Source organism: Halyomorpha halys, unplaced genomic scaffold (genome assembly GCF_000696795.3).
Source record: "Halyomorpha halys isolate HHAL.00 unplaced genomic scaffold, Hhal_1.1 Scaffold87.1, whole genome shotgun sequence".
NCBI lineage: Eukaryota > Metazoa > Arthropoda > Insecta > Hemiptera > Pentatomidae > Halyomorpha > Halyomorpha halys.
Window position 1 is genome coordinate 1,015,209 of NW_027115705.1, and position 14,388 is coordinate 1,029,596.

General features: G+C 29.5%; 1 protein-coding gene across 1 annotated transcript in view; it reads right to left on the reverse strand.

Moving 5' to 3' along the window:
* The window catches only part of trio (trio Rho guanine nucleotide exchange factor), a 669,473-nt gene that overhangs the window by 604,437 nt on the left and 50,648 nt on the right, over window positions 1–14,388 (reverse strand). Inside the window, exon 2 of the mRNA XM_024360812.2 lies at window positions 5,494–5,591. Within this exon, the coding sequence (XP_024216580.2) occupies window positions 5,494–5,557 (64 nt within the window). The 5' untranslated portion in view covers window positions 5,558–5,591. The remainder of the gene's footprint in view (window positions 1–5,493; window positions 5,592–14,388) is intronic.

The following is a 14,388-nucleotide window of genomic DNA, read 5'->3' on the forward strand; positions in this document are numbered from 1 at the left end:
GCACTTTACAGATCCGAAATAGGACCATCCGTTCAAGAGTAAATAGAAAAGTAAATTCTGGTGCGTCTCAGGAAGGGTACATTTAGCCTTAACACAGGAAAAAGATGGTAAGATATAACTACGTAAACTACTAAACTATTTGTTAAATCAGTGATTTCAATTACTTTGCTATCAATTAATCAATTTCCTGTATAAAAAAATGAGAGAATTTTTTACAAATAGACAGAAATAAAGAATAAACACCATTTCGAATATTTTATTAAAATTTATTTCAAATTTTTTTAATGTTTTTTAAAACACTTCTTTCATTTTAACAATTCTTTAAAATTCCATATTTATTATAACATTTCAATATGTTAAATATTTTGAGTAGTCGAGATCACTAAAAGAAGTTAGAATAAAAAATGTTATAAGATCTATTCAGCAAGTCTATCAATGAAGCTTTTGTTTATTAGCATTTCGGTCGCCCGATAGCTGTCTACTAAATTAGGTATACAAAATATTTGTTTTTATCTTGACTATAACGCCAAAACGTATTGACGGATTTTGATCGAACTTGCTAAAAGTTTTTTACTTAGAGCCCTTAACTTTTCATACATAAGTTAAATCTACAAGGCAAAACATGATAAAAAGTAATGAAGAAATGAAAATTTCATTTGGGTATTACTAAGTTAAACGGATCTATAGAGTCACCTATTTTTCTCTACCTGCTTTTGTTTATTTAAATAAATCTTTGAGAGGCAATTAATTCTGTACGAAATAAAATAAAACTTTTACATTGGTCGAGTATTAAGCTTGTTGAAGTTTGTATTAAAGTCTTCAAAGTATTTTTCTATTCATCGTTATTATTCAAGATTTTTTAAAAATACTTACAGCATATTAAATACTTAGGAGTGTCTTTTGCACGAGACTATACCCCCTATAATCTATTGTTAAAAAGAAAAAATAACTGCTAAATTAACCATGTAAGGCCCATCAGGCCAATCTGCTATTGAATAAAACATATAAAATATGAAAAAGTATTTCACTCAAATTTTCAAGAAAAAACGTTCAATTTTGGTGTAGTCATTTTTGAATATGAAGTATTATTGTTGAAGTATGAATAATTCGATCTACTAATGCTAAAGTTCCGTGTACATATAATAAACGCAATTTTAAACATTCCTTGGGCGTCATCTATATCACTGATATATATTGACTCCTATAATACTTATTGTCTACAATATCCAATATCTATAAACTAAGCTAATTTAATTAGTTGCCGTTTTATTTTGAAAATAAATTATAAATATTAGATTTACCAGCTGACGGCTAATGGGAGGTGCACTTGAACGAATTTCTTATGCTTAGCTTCCTGAGTATTTTAAAGAGAAATCAAAGAGTGACAAGCAAAACTCAACAGAACGGACAGGTGACACTTAGGGCAATGCAAAATTTCCGTGAAGGAGTTTATAATGACAAGGAAGTAAAAATTGTTACACTTCCATCACCCTCCATGACGTCAGGAAAATCTTTGCAATGCTATCTAACTGCTTTCCGTGACCGGGATTGCTTGTTTGGAATAAGGGGTACCACTCATTTAAAGGTGGGATTTGATGTAGTATTTAAAATGTTCAAAGGGCTGTGCGATATGTATCATGTAAGGTTAGTACTAGTAAGGCTTAGTAAAGAGCGGATCCCTAAAATGTTAAGAAACGCTGAACCGACGGATAATCCTACGAGGAGTAGACCGAAACGTAGATGAGAGGATTGGGTTAAAACTGATTTAGTAGACTTGGATTTGGAGGAGCATCACTGGAAAGATTTATGTAGGGAACGATCGGTGGTATCGACATCGACCTTTCGGGTTCGTTAAGCCTTTATTATTATATTATATGTTCTTATATTATATATTATATGATGATGTGTTTTATATAAACTGGAAAAAACCGATGTGAACTTAAGATACATTTCTAAAAAATAAATAAATAAACGGGGTCCACTCTCCGCCAGAATTATATTTTTAAAAAGTGGCCTATATTCCTGTATAGTCCAGCTGGAGCCAGGGCAGTGGCAGAGGGCCAACAACTTCCTACCCCAGCACAAACATTGTAGCCTCCTAAGAAAACTAGTAGCTTTTTCAATCTCTCGTAACACCCTAACAATACACGAACTGAATGGTGATTTAACAACCCTCCTATTTCGATCAGTGATTTAAAATTACAAAATCGTATCATAAATTAGTTTGTAACATTTATTGATAACATTAAAAAAATAAATCTAACTAGAGGATCATATAATTTTAAACTGATTATATACACGGATTTTTTTTTTGAGATATTAAAAGACAGAGTATATGGAACTTAAAGAAATCGCTACAAGGAAAACTCCGATAAAGAGAAAAAGAAAGAACACTTCGCTTAAACTGAATTATTCATCATTCACATTATAGATAGTACAGGGCACCATAATAATATTATTGGAAGCATAAAATCAATATTAATCAATGTTTTTATCAAATTGTGAATTATATTACTATTACCGCCCACTATTGTAAATTTAATTTAATCTAAAACAACAATGTTTTGGTGGGAGAAAAATATTTAAATTATTGGCTTTATTTGAAAATAAATTAATATATAATAATCAAAAACCAAAGAAAATAAAGAAGTAATATATTTATAATTACTGATTAATTTTTGTATCACCATTTTGAATAATTTTATACCACTATCTTTTTTGAAAAAAAAACAAAACAAAACAAACTTGAACATACTGTGAGCCTTAAAGATCGAACACTTATATATTTACAATGCGTCATGCATAAATAAGATCTTGAATAACAAAAGAATAGATTATCTGTTAAATGTTATCTGGTGAATTAGAATTTCTGTAAGGTTTTCAGAAGAGAGAATGCGAAAGGCTATGATTTTTTCTGGCATCATAAGATGGTACGGATGACTATTATAGTACTGTAATACTATGTGTATAATATAATATAGGAAACACCTTGGCAATAACCTTCAGGGAAAAAAACTTGTAGTACTAGGGTATCCAACAAATTGTAAGTGTACGTAGTACTCTGCCTAGATTTTTTTATTTTCTCATGTGTTAAAACACCTTGCCGATCATTTCTGATATACGGGAAGGAGGAGGAGGTTATCCTAAGGTAACAAACCTATTATAATCGGATTTAGAGGGTCGATTTTTCTCCCGTGTGGTCGCCATGAATTACAAATCAGCCAACATTACAAGATATTCGGCAACAACGGCCTCTCCAACTGGACTAGTTTTCTTTAAGAATGGAACTCAAAATGAGTAACCAAATTATTTCCAGAGAAAACAGGAACACAACCAGCAGGTATCAAAGGTCCATCCTACCGACAAATATACCCTGGGGTTTTCCTATTTGAAGTTTTATTTTTTAATATTTAAATTTTTTTTAAACATTTTGTTATAGACTAATTATAGACGATTAGTATATAATAGAATATTATATAGGGTATTAATTATTTATAATATTTTTTTTCACTACTTATAGTCTTCTTAATCATGATTTGATTGTTTGAGACATAATCACGTCTCAGTCGATTTTGTAGTTACAGGAATCTATACTATTACGAATATACCCTGCGTGGAGTCACAGGAGCCAGTGGACAGCAAGGAGAAGTTGGGTCCCTCTGTCGCAAATGCGGCAGAGAGTCTGAAACACCATCCCTCCTTATAACACGCCGGCACCACAGGGTCAAAGAAGAATTGTTCCTTGAAAAGTCTTGGATCCGACGGTAAGATTTGAGAGTAATGAACTCGAACAGGAGGGTGGAGTGGAAAGGGAAAAAAAGGAAATATATGAAAAATGGGTCCCTTTCCTTAAGGAAAAATTCCGCGAGACCTTCGGAGAGAGAGTTCACCTTGAGAGGCCTCTGGTTTGGATCTCACGGAACAATACCAGATAGAACAAGGAGCTTCTCAGAAGGCCTAGGTGTTAGCATCGGGGATATTGCGATCTTGGCGCAAAATATTATTTTGGAGTCCCTGGAGATCATACATCATCACTTGCATGGAAATTAGTTGAGATTATTCATTGTTTTAACTTACTTATTCCCTTACCTTATTAAATCAAATAATTATTTGATTATTATTATTTTTATTTATTTATTTTTTTAAACTTATTTACCTATTCAAGTATTTCTTTTAACAAACTTTATAGTGAATTTGTTTAACGGGTAACTGGAGAGGATCTGAGAGGGTGAATTGGGGAGAGTGAATTTGTCGATCAAATGAAGAAAAAATTGTGAAATGGAAGGAACAAAAAAGTGAAGGAAAAAAGGAATAAATTGAAATATTTGTAATTAGTATGTGGACTGGAATTGATTGTAAAAGGAAACTGTGTGGAAAAAAAACTGTCTTCCTTCTTTTTTATTATATCATGTAAATATATGTAATTTATATATGTCCGATCATGTATTGATTAGTATGCAGTGTAATGTAGCAACTGATGTATTTGGGCAACATGGATAATTAAAGCATTTCTCTCTTTACAGATTCTACCTTCATTTTGTTTCATTCATCGATTGATTGGGTATTCATGAAATAAAATATTCATTCGAAACTACTATTCCAAACGAATGCTTCACAATTTTTACCATTTGATAATTTTTAAAAATAAAAATAAATACATCCATTTCTTATTGTACTATAATGATATCGTATCGAATCCCGCTTAAGAAAGTGTAATCTTTAAAACATTATAAAGTTAAAATTGTTGTTGAAAAATTAATACAAATCCTCAGAATGGAATAAATTTTAAAAAAAGTTTTAAGTATATTTTTTGGACATTATCTATGTAGATATCAAGACAATCCCGGTTTCCTGGGACGTGTGGTTACACTAAACTACCTAATTCAACTATGCTATAATCTATTCCAACTCCGATCATAGCGAAACATAATGGATGGGAGAAATATAACTAATATTCATATATAATAAATACTCTATTAATAGAAAATTTATATTCAATGCGACATATTCTCAGTCACGTCCAATTTTCCGGGTAGTACTAAGATTGTGTCAACAGAACTAAAACGAACAGGTAGTTTCTTCCTTAACAATATCCTAATTGTTTTTTTAAAAAAAACCTCACATATTCAGCGTGAAAAACTTAGAATAAGTAAACAAGGTTCATAAAATTGATGTCTTAAAAAATTTTAATATTACCTATATGAAAGAAATTTCAGCAAAATTTAAAATACATACATTTTTCATTAAAGAATTATTTAAAAATTAATATGAGGAAAAGAAGAGTGAAAAAATCAAACGGTATAACAAGAAAATAAGTTATAGAGAGAAAGAGAAGGAGTGGGAGAAGGAAAGGGGCAGAGAGAGAGAAAGAGATAGGAATAACGTTACTAAGCAATAACGTTTTATTTATTGTTATGAAACCATCGAAAAGTTTATAAATACAAATTAACATAAAAAACATAGTTATTATATAATGAAATAACATTAAAATACCTGTGTTGACATGCCAAGTGTGAGGTCTCATTTTGATATTGATGCATCCCAGCCGAGATTCCATGGTGACAACTGTACTCACTCAACGCTTAACCAATCTGCTCAATAAAATAACACAGAATTTCTGAGTAAAATAATAAGAGAGAGTAAGCTAGACAATGAAGTGGACAATTTATGGATTTTGCTTCTTTGTAGTTTTTGGTTTCTTAAAAAACTCAACAGAGATTCAATGTCAATTTCTATGAAAGCTTTCAAAAAGAAGTTTTGAAAAGTAGAATTTACAGGGTAAATATTATTTCATTCCAAAATGAAATATAAACGGAAAGAAAATTCAATGTTTTTAAATATCTACAGAACAAGCTGTCCCCTAAAATTCATCAACATAAAATAAAAGTTAAATTATCTTGGTCAACGGAACTCGATTTAACTATTTTTATCCCTGGTATGATAGAAAAAAAAAACTATGCACGAAAGACTGTTAAACAATGAAAGATAGTTTATTGCGATAATAGAAACCAAATAATGTCTTAGTAGGGGATAAGTCAAAAAAATATTAAATTAATCTCAAACAATAAAGAAGTAGTTTTAGCTAAGTCATCTACACTGATCCTTGACGAAGTAGTTACACTTACAGATCGTTATGAATAGCATTATTTAATTTATCTAATACATTCATCAATTAATCGGTTAGAATAAATATTATAACATTATAAATATTTTATTTTATTTTACAATATAAAAAGGGCCCGGTGTAACCAAATGTACAACTTGGTACAAACGTCTTGCCAAACCTGTTAGTGAAGTGTGAAAAAAAAAAGAAGCTTCGAAAATAAGATCAAATAAATGGATAAGAAAATTATACAAATGGTAATTATCTAATTACTGAATTTTTAATGACTGCCAGAAATGCGTTCCCTGGTTAAGTTTGGATTCATATCGATGGCCTAGAATGAAATCCTCCTATATATAACAAAAAGGTTACATCTATATTAACTTGAAACATAAATATTATGGCAAATGAGAAAGATGCAAGGTTTAATTCTTTGTCTATAGAGAAATAGCAGTATTATTTTTTATAACATTATTTTTGTTATATACACTCAAGAATACTTGACTGTATACAACAAAAATAATCTAGAGTTTATCCATCTAATAATAAATAATAGTTAATATTTAATTTTTTTTCGTGATACGAGGTTTATATTCTGAACAATCGATATATAGGATTATACCCCAAGTTTGGGAAAATTTGAAAATAAATTCCGTTCTTTGGTTTACGATTACCAATATACTACTTGACCGAATAAATATATAAAGAAACTCCTTCGACGACGAATTTAATCCCGTTTACTTACTTACACAATAACTTTCGCAAGGATGTATTGTTAAGGAGATCTAGAAATCTAGAGAGAATCTCTAGAAATTGGTTTGCGTGTTAATTGTGATTAAAACTAATCTTAAAAATTATTTGTAGATGCATGTTCTATGAAATTTTGAGGTTTATATAGATTCTGTTAATCTGGCTCCTGTAATAGTACGAAAATTACATGAAAAAATTACTACAATGCGTCTTGCTCATATAATTTATTTCAAAATTTCCAGCTTCTGACTAACGGAACCGCTGAAAGGATTCATTAAATTTCCTCTCTACTAATGTTGTCCAACCCCGTTGATCAACTTGATTTTCCTTAAACGGCTACCTGGTTGGTCAACGAGATTGCATCGGGTATAATCCTCCTTAATGAGTAAAACGATAATAATTTAAAGTTCGATAATATTTTTTTAAAAAGTATTAACAATAAATTATCTATATTAACGCATATAAAAAATAAATTACATTTAAAATAAAAATGGTTAATATTAAACGTTAATAAGATCAGTAATTATGTTTGTTAGAGAATATCATACAATTATTTTAAGGAAATTTTGATCTCAGGAATCTTCTTAGAAATGTTAAGTAAGACACAAGATGAATATTAAGCGTAAAACTGTATGGGAAAAGTACGGACAATGAAGAGCCTTGAAGCGAGAAAAAAACTAAAGCATGTAATCAAAATGTTAATTTATTCAGGAAATAACGTAAGAATTGCAATCAATGAGTTGTAGCGGCGATATTTAATCAATTTCTAAGAATTAATAACACTAAGTTGTGCAAACATGATGCACAAGAATTTTTTTTTTCATAACTACATAAGTTAATATTAAAGTAAAAGTTCTTTTTAAACCTTTTTCTAATTTATACTAAAAAAAGAATAATTTAATAATAATCATAATAACAATAAAGGCCAAGCGAAGCCGAAGGTTCGATGCCGATATCTTCAACTACACACATCTGTCCAATGACGCTCCTCTAAATCCAAATCTACTAAACCAGTTTTAACGCAATCCTCCCATCCACGTTTAGGTCCCTCAGACTTTTACACGTCAGTTCAGTGTTTATCAACATTATAGAGATTCGAAAGCTACTAAAACCAACAACCTAACACACCCACGTTATACGCCACAATCCTATAACCTGTATTATATTTACCAGGAGCAAAAGTATAATTTAAAATATAATTATTTTCATTTAACTAATAACCTATTGATCATATTGTTCAATGAAATGTTATTTAATGTATTGTTAATTAATGTTAGTTAATTAAGTTAATAAACCTATACATACATACCAGGCAGGTTGATCTAGAAATTGCAGAAACAATTAAAATTAAATGCGATAGTGGAAATTTAGTTTGAAAAATTAACACGGGAAACTATCTTCAAAGTGCAATAATATAGAAATATATGTTGTGAAGAGAACGAGGGTTAATTTCAACTCAAAATATGGGTGTAAGCGAAAGTTTTGTGATGCAGTCTAGCACCAGATTTTTTTTTTTCATTTTAATTGTAATAAACAGAATTTGGGGTATCAAAATTAGCACAGTTTCACTCCTAAATATTATACAGAAAGGTGATTTTTTAATTTAAACAAAATTATTTTGTTATAACAGGAGTACTATCAGTTCAATAATTATTCAAACTATCGATTGTTGATAATATACAGATTCTTTAGATAATTAACTCAAATATTACGAGATTCCATTTTTAATGTTAAAAGTACTAATATCATTAAATGCTCCGCATAAAATAACGGTATGAAGAAGGCGTTTCAATTATGTTACGGTCCGATTATAAATGTTAAGATCGTCAGTAAAATTTGTAATACTACAAGTGATCAAATAAAAATCATTAGCTAAAAGTATAACAAATAATAAAAATTCAAAGTCAAAATATTCATTGAAAATATAATTTTTATGTTATACATTATTAAATTAAGAGCTTTATATATTTTTTTCGAGAAGAAATAACCCTTTTAATTACTTCTTTATTTTACCTTGAAATAAAAATAATTTTTGGATTGCCTTTTTGTATTTTTTGTGTTAAGATATTTGCTATTTTAAGACTCTGACAAGTCGAACATCGCCATTATACTCACTATAATCGTCTGTTTCGTACTTCAAATAAGTAAGGCTACCACGGAGGGCGTAAAATAGAAAAAAAATTGTAAGGGGCGTAACCGCCTGAAATTGAAAAACGGCGTGGAACCCCCTCTCCTCCCCGCTCTCCGTGGTAGAGACTTACTTCTCTGAAGTACAAAAAGACACTTATAGCGAGTATGTTGGTCGATGTACGACATGTCACAACCTCACAAGAGGAGATTATAACACGGAAACAAATGTCATCCTTACCGGCCGGGCCCGGCCAACTAAGCCTCCCCCCCTTCTCAGGGAACGACGGTCCTATATCACTTTTCAAATATTTGCTTAAAACAGGAAGAGAAGACTTAAGATAGTTAAATCTAGTAATATTTTAAAAGAAATTTAAATATAAAACTCTTTCTTTAATTATGTTATTTAACATAATATTATACCCAATATTTTTTATAAAATTTCAATTTTAAATAATTTCCAATTTGTACATGTGTTTAGTTAGATTTTCATATCTATATTATCTTCTTCATTCATTCCTAAATTTTAATAATACAACATTCCCCTTTATTATATGCAGTTTTACTATTCTGATTATATTACTTTAGGGGTATTCATGATCTTTATTTTAACATGATAAAGTGTGTTAAATGGAAAACTCATGTTAAATGGAGAAATAATTCCTTCTTTTACCGTGTTAAAACGATTAAGATATAACATGTTTCAGAGTCAGTTACTAAGTCTGTTAAATGGAAAATGACTTCCCGCAACAGACCAGGGCCCTGTTTCATAATAAAAGCTTATAGTATTAGTTCATAGTAAAACTATAGAAATAACGTGGTTGTTATACTAATACTTATTTTTTTCATGATAGGGATGACTATTAGTGATATTATAGGAATTAAAAAATACTAAAGTAAAAGTTACTATTGTACAAGTCTGTGTAATTGAATTAAGATAAACCTACAAGACTAATAGTATTAGTTTGTACTTTGTTATGAAACAGGGCCCTGATGAGCTCGTCACCATTTTTTTTGTTATGTGCGGTTACTTGCTCGTAGTTTGTGTTCTATTATATATTAAAAAAAAACAACCTTTTGAACTATAAGTGAAAACTTATAATTAATAATTAAATTATAAAATTAAGTAATTTTTTGTCATTATTATGAGAGACACCTGACAATTTCATAGTCATAATAAGAGGAAACATAGAGTGAAGATGAAAAGAATTAAGATGATCCTTCACATACGACGGGGTGTATAACTAAGATATGAAAAGAGGGAGCTAAAGCGGGGCTTATCTCCGGGGCCCAGCCAAGCCTCCTCACGCCTAGCCTACAAGATCGTAATTATACTTTCTTTGTGCATAGTGACGACCAAGGATGAGCGCAATATCCTACTTATAAGCACTTCCAAGATACGAGTTGGCTTTATGCTCTTAACTTTCCTCCGCGTGAGCAATTTTATGAAAAATACTAAAACTCCCAAATTTGATATAACTTAAAGTCGAAAACTCTAAGCACTGAAAAATATAATAAATAAGTTTTGAGTATAAACACAAAAAAAAAGAAGAAATAGTCTAATGATCGTTGGTCAATCATTTAATTAAGTTTTAGTCTTATTAATTAATGGTGATGAAATGGTTCTGTTTTGTGAATGCAAGCTAACCTATAAAACTGAATACAACTACGTTGATGATGGTTAATAAGGAATTAAGTATCGAAATAAACGCGAATAAAACAAAATATATTTTATGAAATATATTTAAAACAAGTGTAAATACTAATATATTTGGGGTCTGCGATATCTAAAAAATAAGAAATTTGTGAGAAAATAAAGACGAGGTTCAATAAGACCGTTTCACGTAACTGCCAACATATTTTTTTTTTTTGTTTTTGTTTAAGGACAAATCTCTTACTTATGATCCTTATTTTTTTTTTCTGAGGAATAGGCGTTTAGGAGAAACAGTTTTATGCTGACTGGGAGGACATTTTCTTTTTAGGTTGCTTGCAGAATTATTGAGAATGGATTGAACCCAGTGGTGCGGTCCCTCCCCATTCTTGTCCCCCCGGCCAGCGGCTCCTGGGCCTACATTAGGGGTATTCATGATCTTTGGTTTAACATGTTAAAGCGTGTTAAATGGAAAAACTCATGTTAAATCGAAAAAAATTGCCTTATTTCACCGTGGTAAAACGAAATAACATGTAACATGGCTGAGAGTCTGTTACTAGGTCTGTTAAATGGAGAATGAGGTCACACAATAGACCAGTTGAGATCGCCGCCATTTTTGTTGTTGTGACAGCTCAGTTCTTTCGTGTGTTTGTGGTATTCATATCCCTGTTATTAAACCAGAATGGATAATTTTAATGATACATTTGAGAAAAAAAACAGTAAAAAAAACAATGTAATTTCATTCTACTATCTAAAATTTGTAAACGCTCGCCAGATAAAAATCTCACTATATGAACCATGTAATTATTCTTAGGGGACATATGTCCCAGAATAAAGTTATTTTTACATTTCATTTCATAAGCTAAACTTTCACACAAATTCCACTTTTCACTCACTCTAGGCATGTTGTAATTAATTACTTAAATCAAAACTGAAGTAAACAATAACATGAGGGTCTGGAAGGAAGGTTATAAACATAAAGGCTTATACAACAAGTTGCTGAGAAAATCCGCTAGGGGCTCTTATGCATTTACCGTTTAACATGACTTCAAATAGGGCTGCTCACAATCCTATAGTTATAACATTTAACATAGTAAAACATTTAACATTTAACACAACATCATGAATACCCCTATTGTGACCCCCGCCTTCAGCAGCCCCAGCCCACTCCGTTATGTGGCAAAGGAAGGGCAATATAAAATGCATATTTATATTTGAGATTTAGGCTTTAGATATAAGTCTTGTATATATTGTAAATAAAACATTTAGGAGGTAGGGGGGGGGGGAAGCCAACGGAATAAATTAAAAAGTAGGAAGTTCATAACAAGAAAATTAATATTTTTAAAAGAAAAAATAATAGAATTATACAAAATAAAGCAGAAACATAACAAAAATTATTTAATTACAGCGATATCTATAAATGCTAGATGAGTAGGCTGTCTTGTTAGAAATTCAATATATTTGGACAGAATCAATAAATGAATGAGGAATAACCAATAGGTTTCATATATTTTTTTTGAAAAGTAAAACGTAAAAAAAAGTGCCCTTGTCACGAATACATATAAGTACTTTTATTAACTATGATGTAAGTCTAAGAGTTACTTGTGTAAATAATTGAATTCTAATAACTTAGGATTTCCTTAACTAACAAATTACCCAATGCTTTATGTAATTAATTAACTTTTATTATCTTTAATAAATAAATAAACTATGTATGATACAGAAACTATATTTTGTAAATCTGAGAATTGCGAATTGTAAAGAAGCCGACGTTACTATGTTTAAAAAAGTTTAATAAAATTAATTTTCTTTTCTCGACACACCCATGTCTCGAAAACAGCTCCTTCGATTTGGCCCAGATTTCGAGGAAAGTTGGGAATTAGTTAAAAAAAAAAAGATTTAGTATCAAATTAATCGGACACCGCCCACAACTTTCCCTTACAAATGGGCAAATGTATTTCTCTCGTCACACCTATACTTCGTAAACTGATTTGATAATAGTTGAAGATTATTGTTGACATGATCTGGTATGAATATCAACCAATAATTTTGCTTCTACATGCGAGAAAATATTTTTCCGAATCCATTTATGTTTTAACAACAGATCTTCCTGTAAATTTATTCTCGAAAGAAAAAATATTTTTCTTCAATAGAAAAAAAAAAAGAAAGAAATCCAATTAATATGTAAATATTATTGATAGGAGCATTGTATCGACAAAAGGTCTAAAATTCTTTGATTTAGATAGATTCATATTCATCAAATGATGCTTACAATTCAAAAATATCATTATCTATTATTTACATTACATTATTTTTTAATCGTCATTTAATTTAGTGTGATTTTTAATTAAACCTAATAAAAATGACAGTATAGTGGCTTCGTTGTAAATTTGAATCTGAAATTCAAGAGGATTAAACAAAAATATATTATAAAAACATTAAAAGAAAATGTGATAAGGATTCTTATATTATTCTTATATAGGATATACGTGACTAATACTCGACCTTCCAGTGTCGTCATACCTTTTTTTTTGTTAAACAAATCGTTTCAATTTATTTCTATTAATAAAATTCAACGCTTAAAAAACGTACCAGAAAAATGATAAGTTAAAACAAAAAAAAATAAGTGACAGTAGCTTGTTGAATTCATAATAAAATCTAGAACTAACAAGTTAATGAAGGAACTAAGCTTGACTTGGGGATACTCTTCGTCGGCTAAATTAAATTAAATTACACTCCAACTTCTTGGGGCTGAAGTCGTCTTTCCTTAATATCATGTAAATTGCAATTACTATGCAAATTAATAAATAGCATTATATGCAATAAGTCGAATTAAATAAAGCATTTGCATTAAGTCAAAGTAAATTATGGAATCAGATTTGATGGTAAAATATTCCGTCTTATTAATTCCTAATTTATTATTTTTTATTTTAAAGTAAAACTATTTTAATAGCTATATTAAAACTGTATTTTAATATTAGTAGCAATTAAATATTAATTTTATATTATTTTTATTTTAATACCAATATTGAAATAATCTTTTAAAGCAACGCCAATGCCCTTATCATTTTTTTTTTTTAAGTTTATAAATTGTCTTGATTTCTTATTTCGCTTTTATTTCATGTATTAATAAAATTAATACGCATATACAAAAGTATTATGGATTATTATTAAAATATTTCAATTTTATTCAACTTTTTTAAAAAATATTAACGTTGGCATATTTACTATTCGCAATTATCAGAATTATACAATATAGTTTCGGTATCATGGTTAGTTTATTAATTTATTAAAGAATAATAAAAGGTAATGAATTACATAAATCCTTATTTAATTAGTTTGTCAAAGAAGTCCTCAGTTAATTAGTTAGTCAAGGAAGTCCTTAGTTACTTTGAAATTCAAATTATTAGAATCCACTTACACACATAACACATAAACTTACATCATACGAATGCGTAAGCAAATCTTTGTAAAGGATACCAAATTTTATTGTTGCGCAACACTTTCGTTTAATTAACACATTCAGGTTTATTTTATTTATTTATTGTTTTTGAAATAACCATTCTTTAAAGGACACAATCAAGTAATGATATTAATCAAGAATAATTTTAAACAAGTTCTCGCACATCAAAAATATAATTAACAAGGTGCAAGTATAGGTCAATGTACGAAGAAATAACAATCTTAAAGAGAGATCATAATACCAAACATAATTAGAGATAATCGTGCCTTTCTCACGAGATTCCTTACCTTCTAG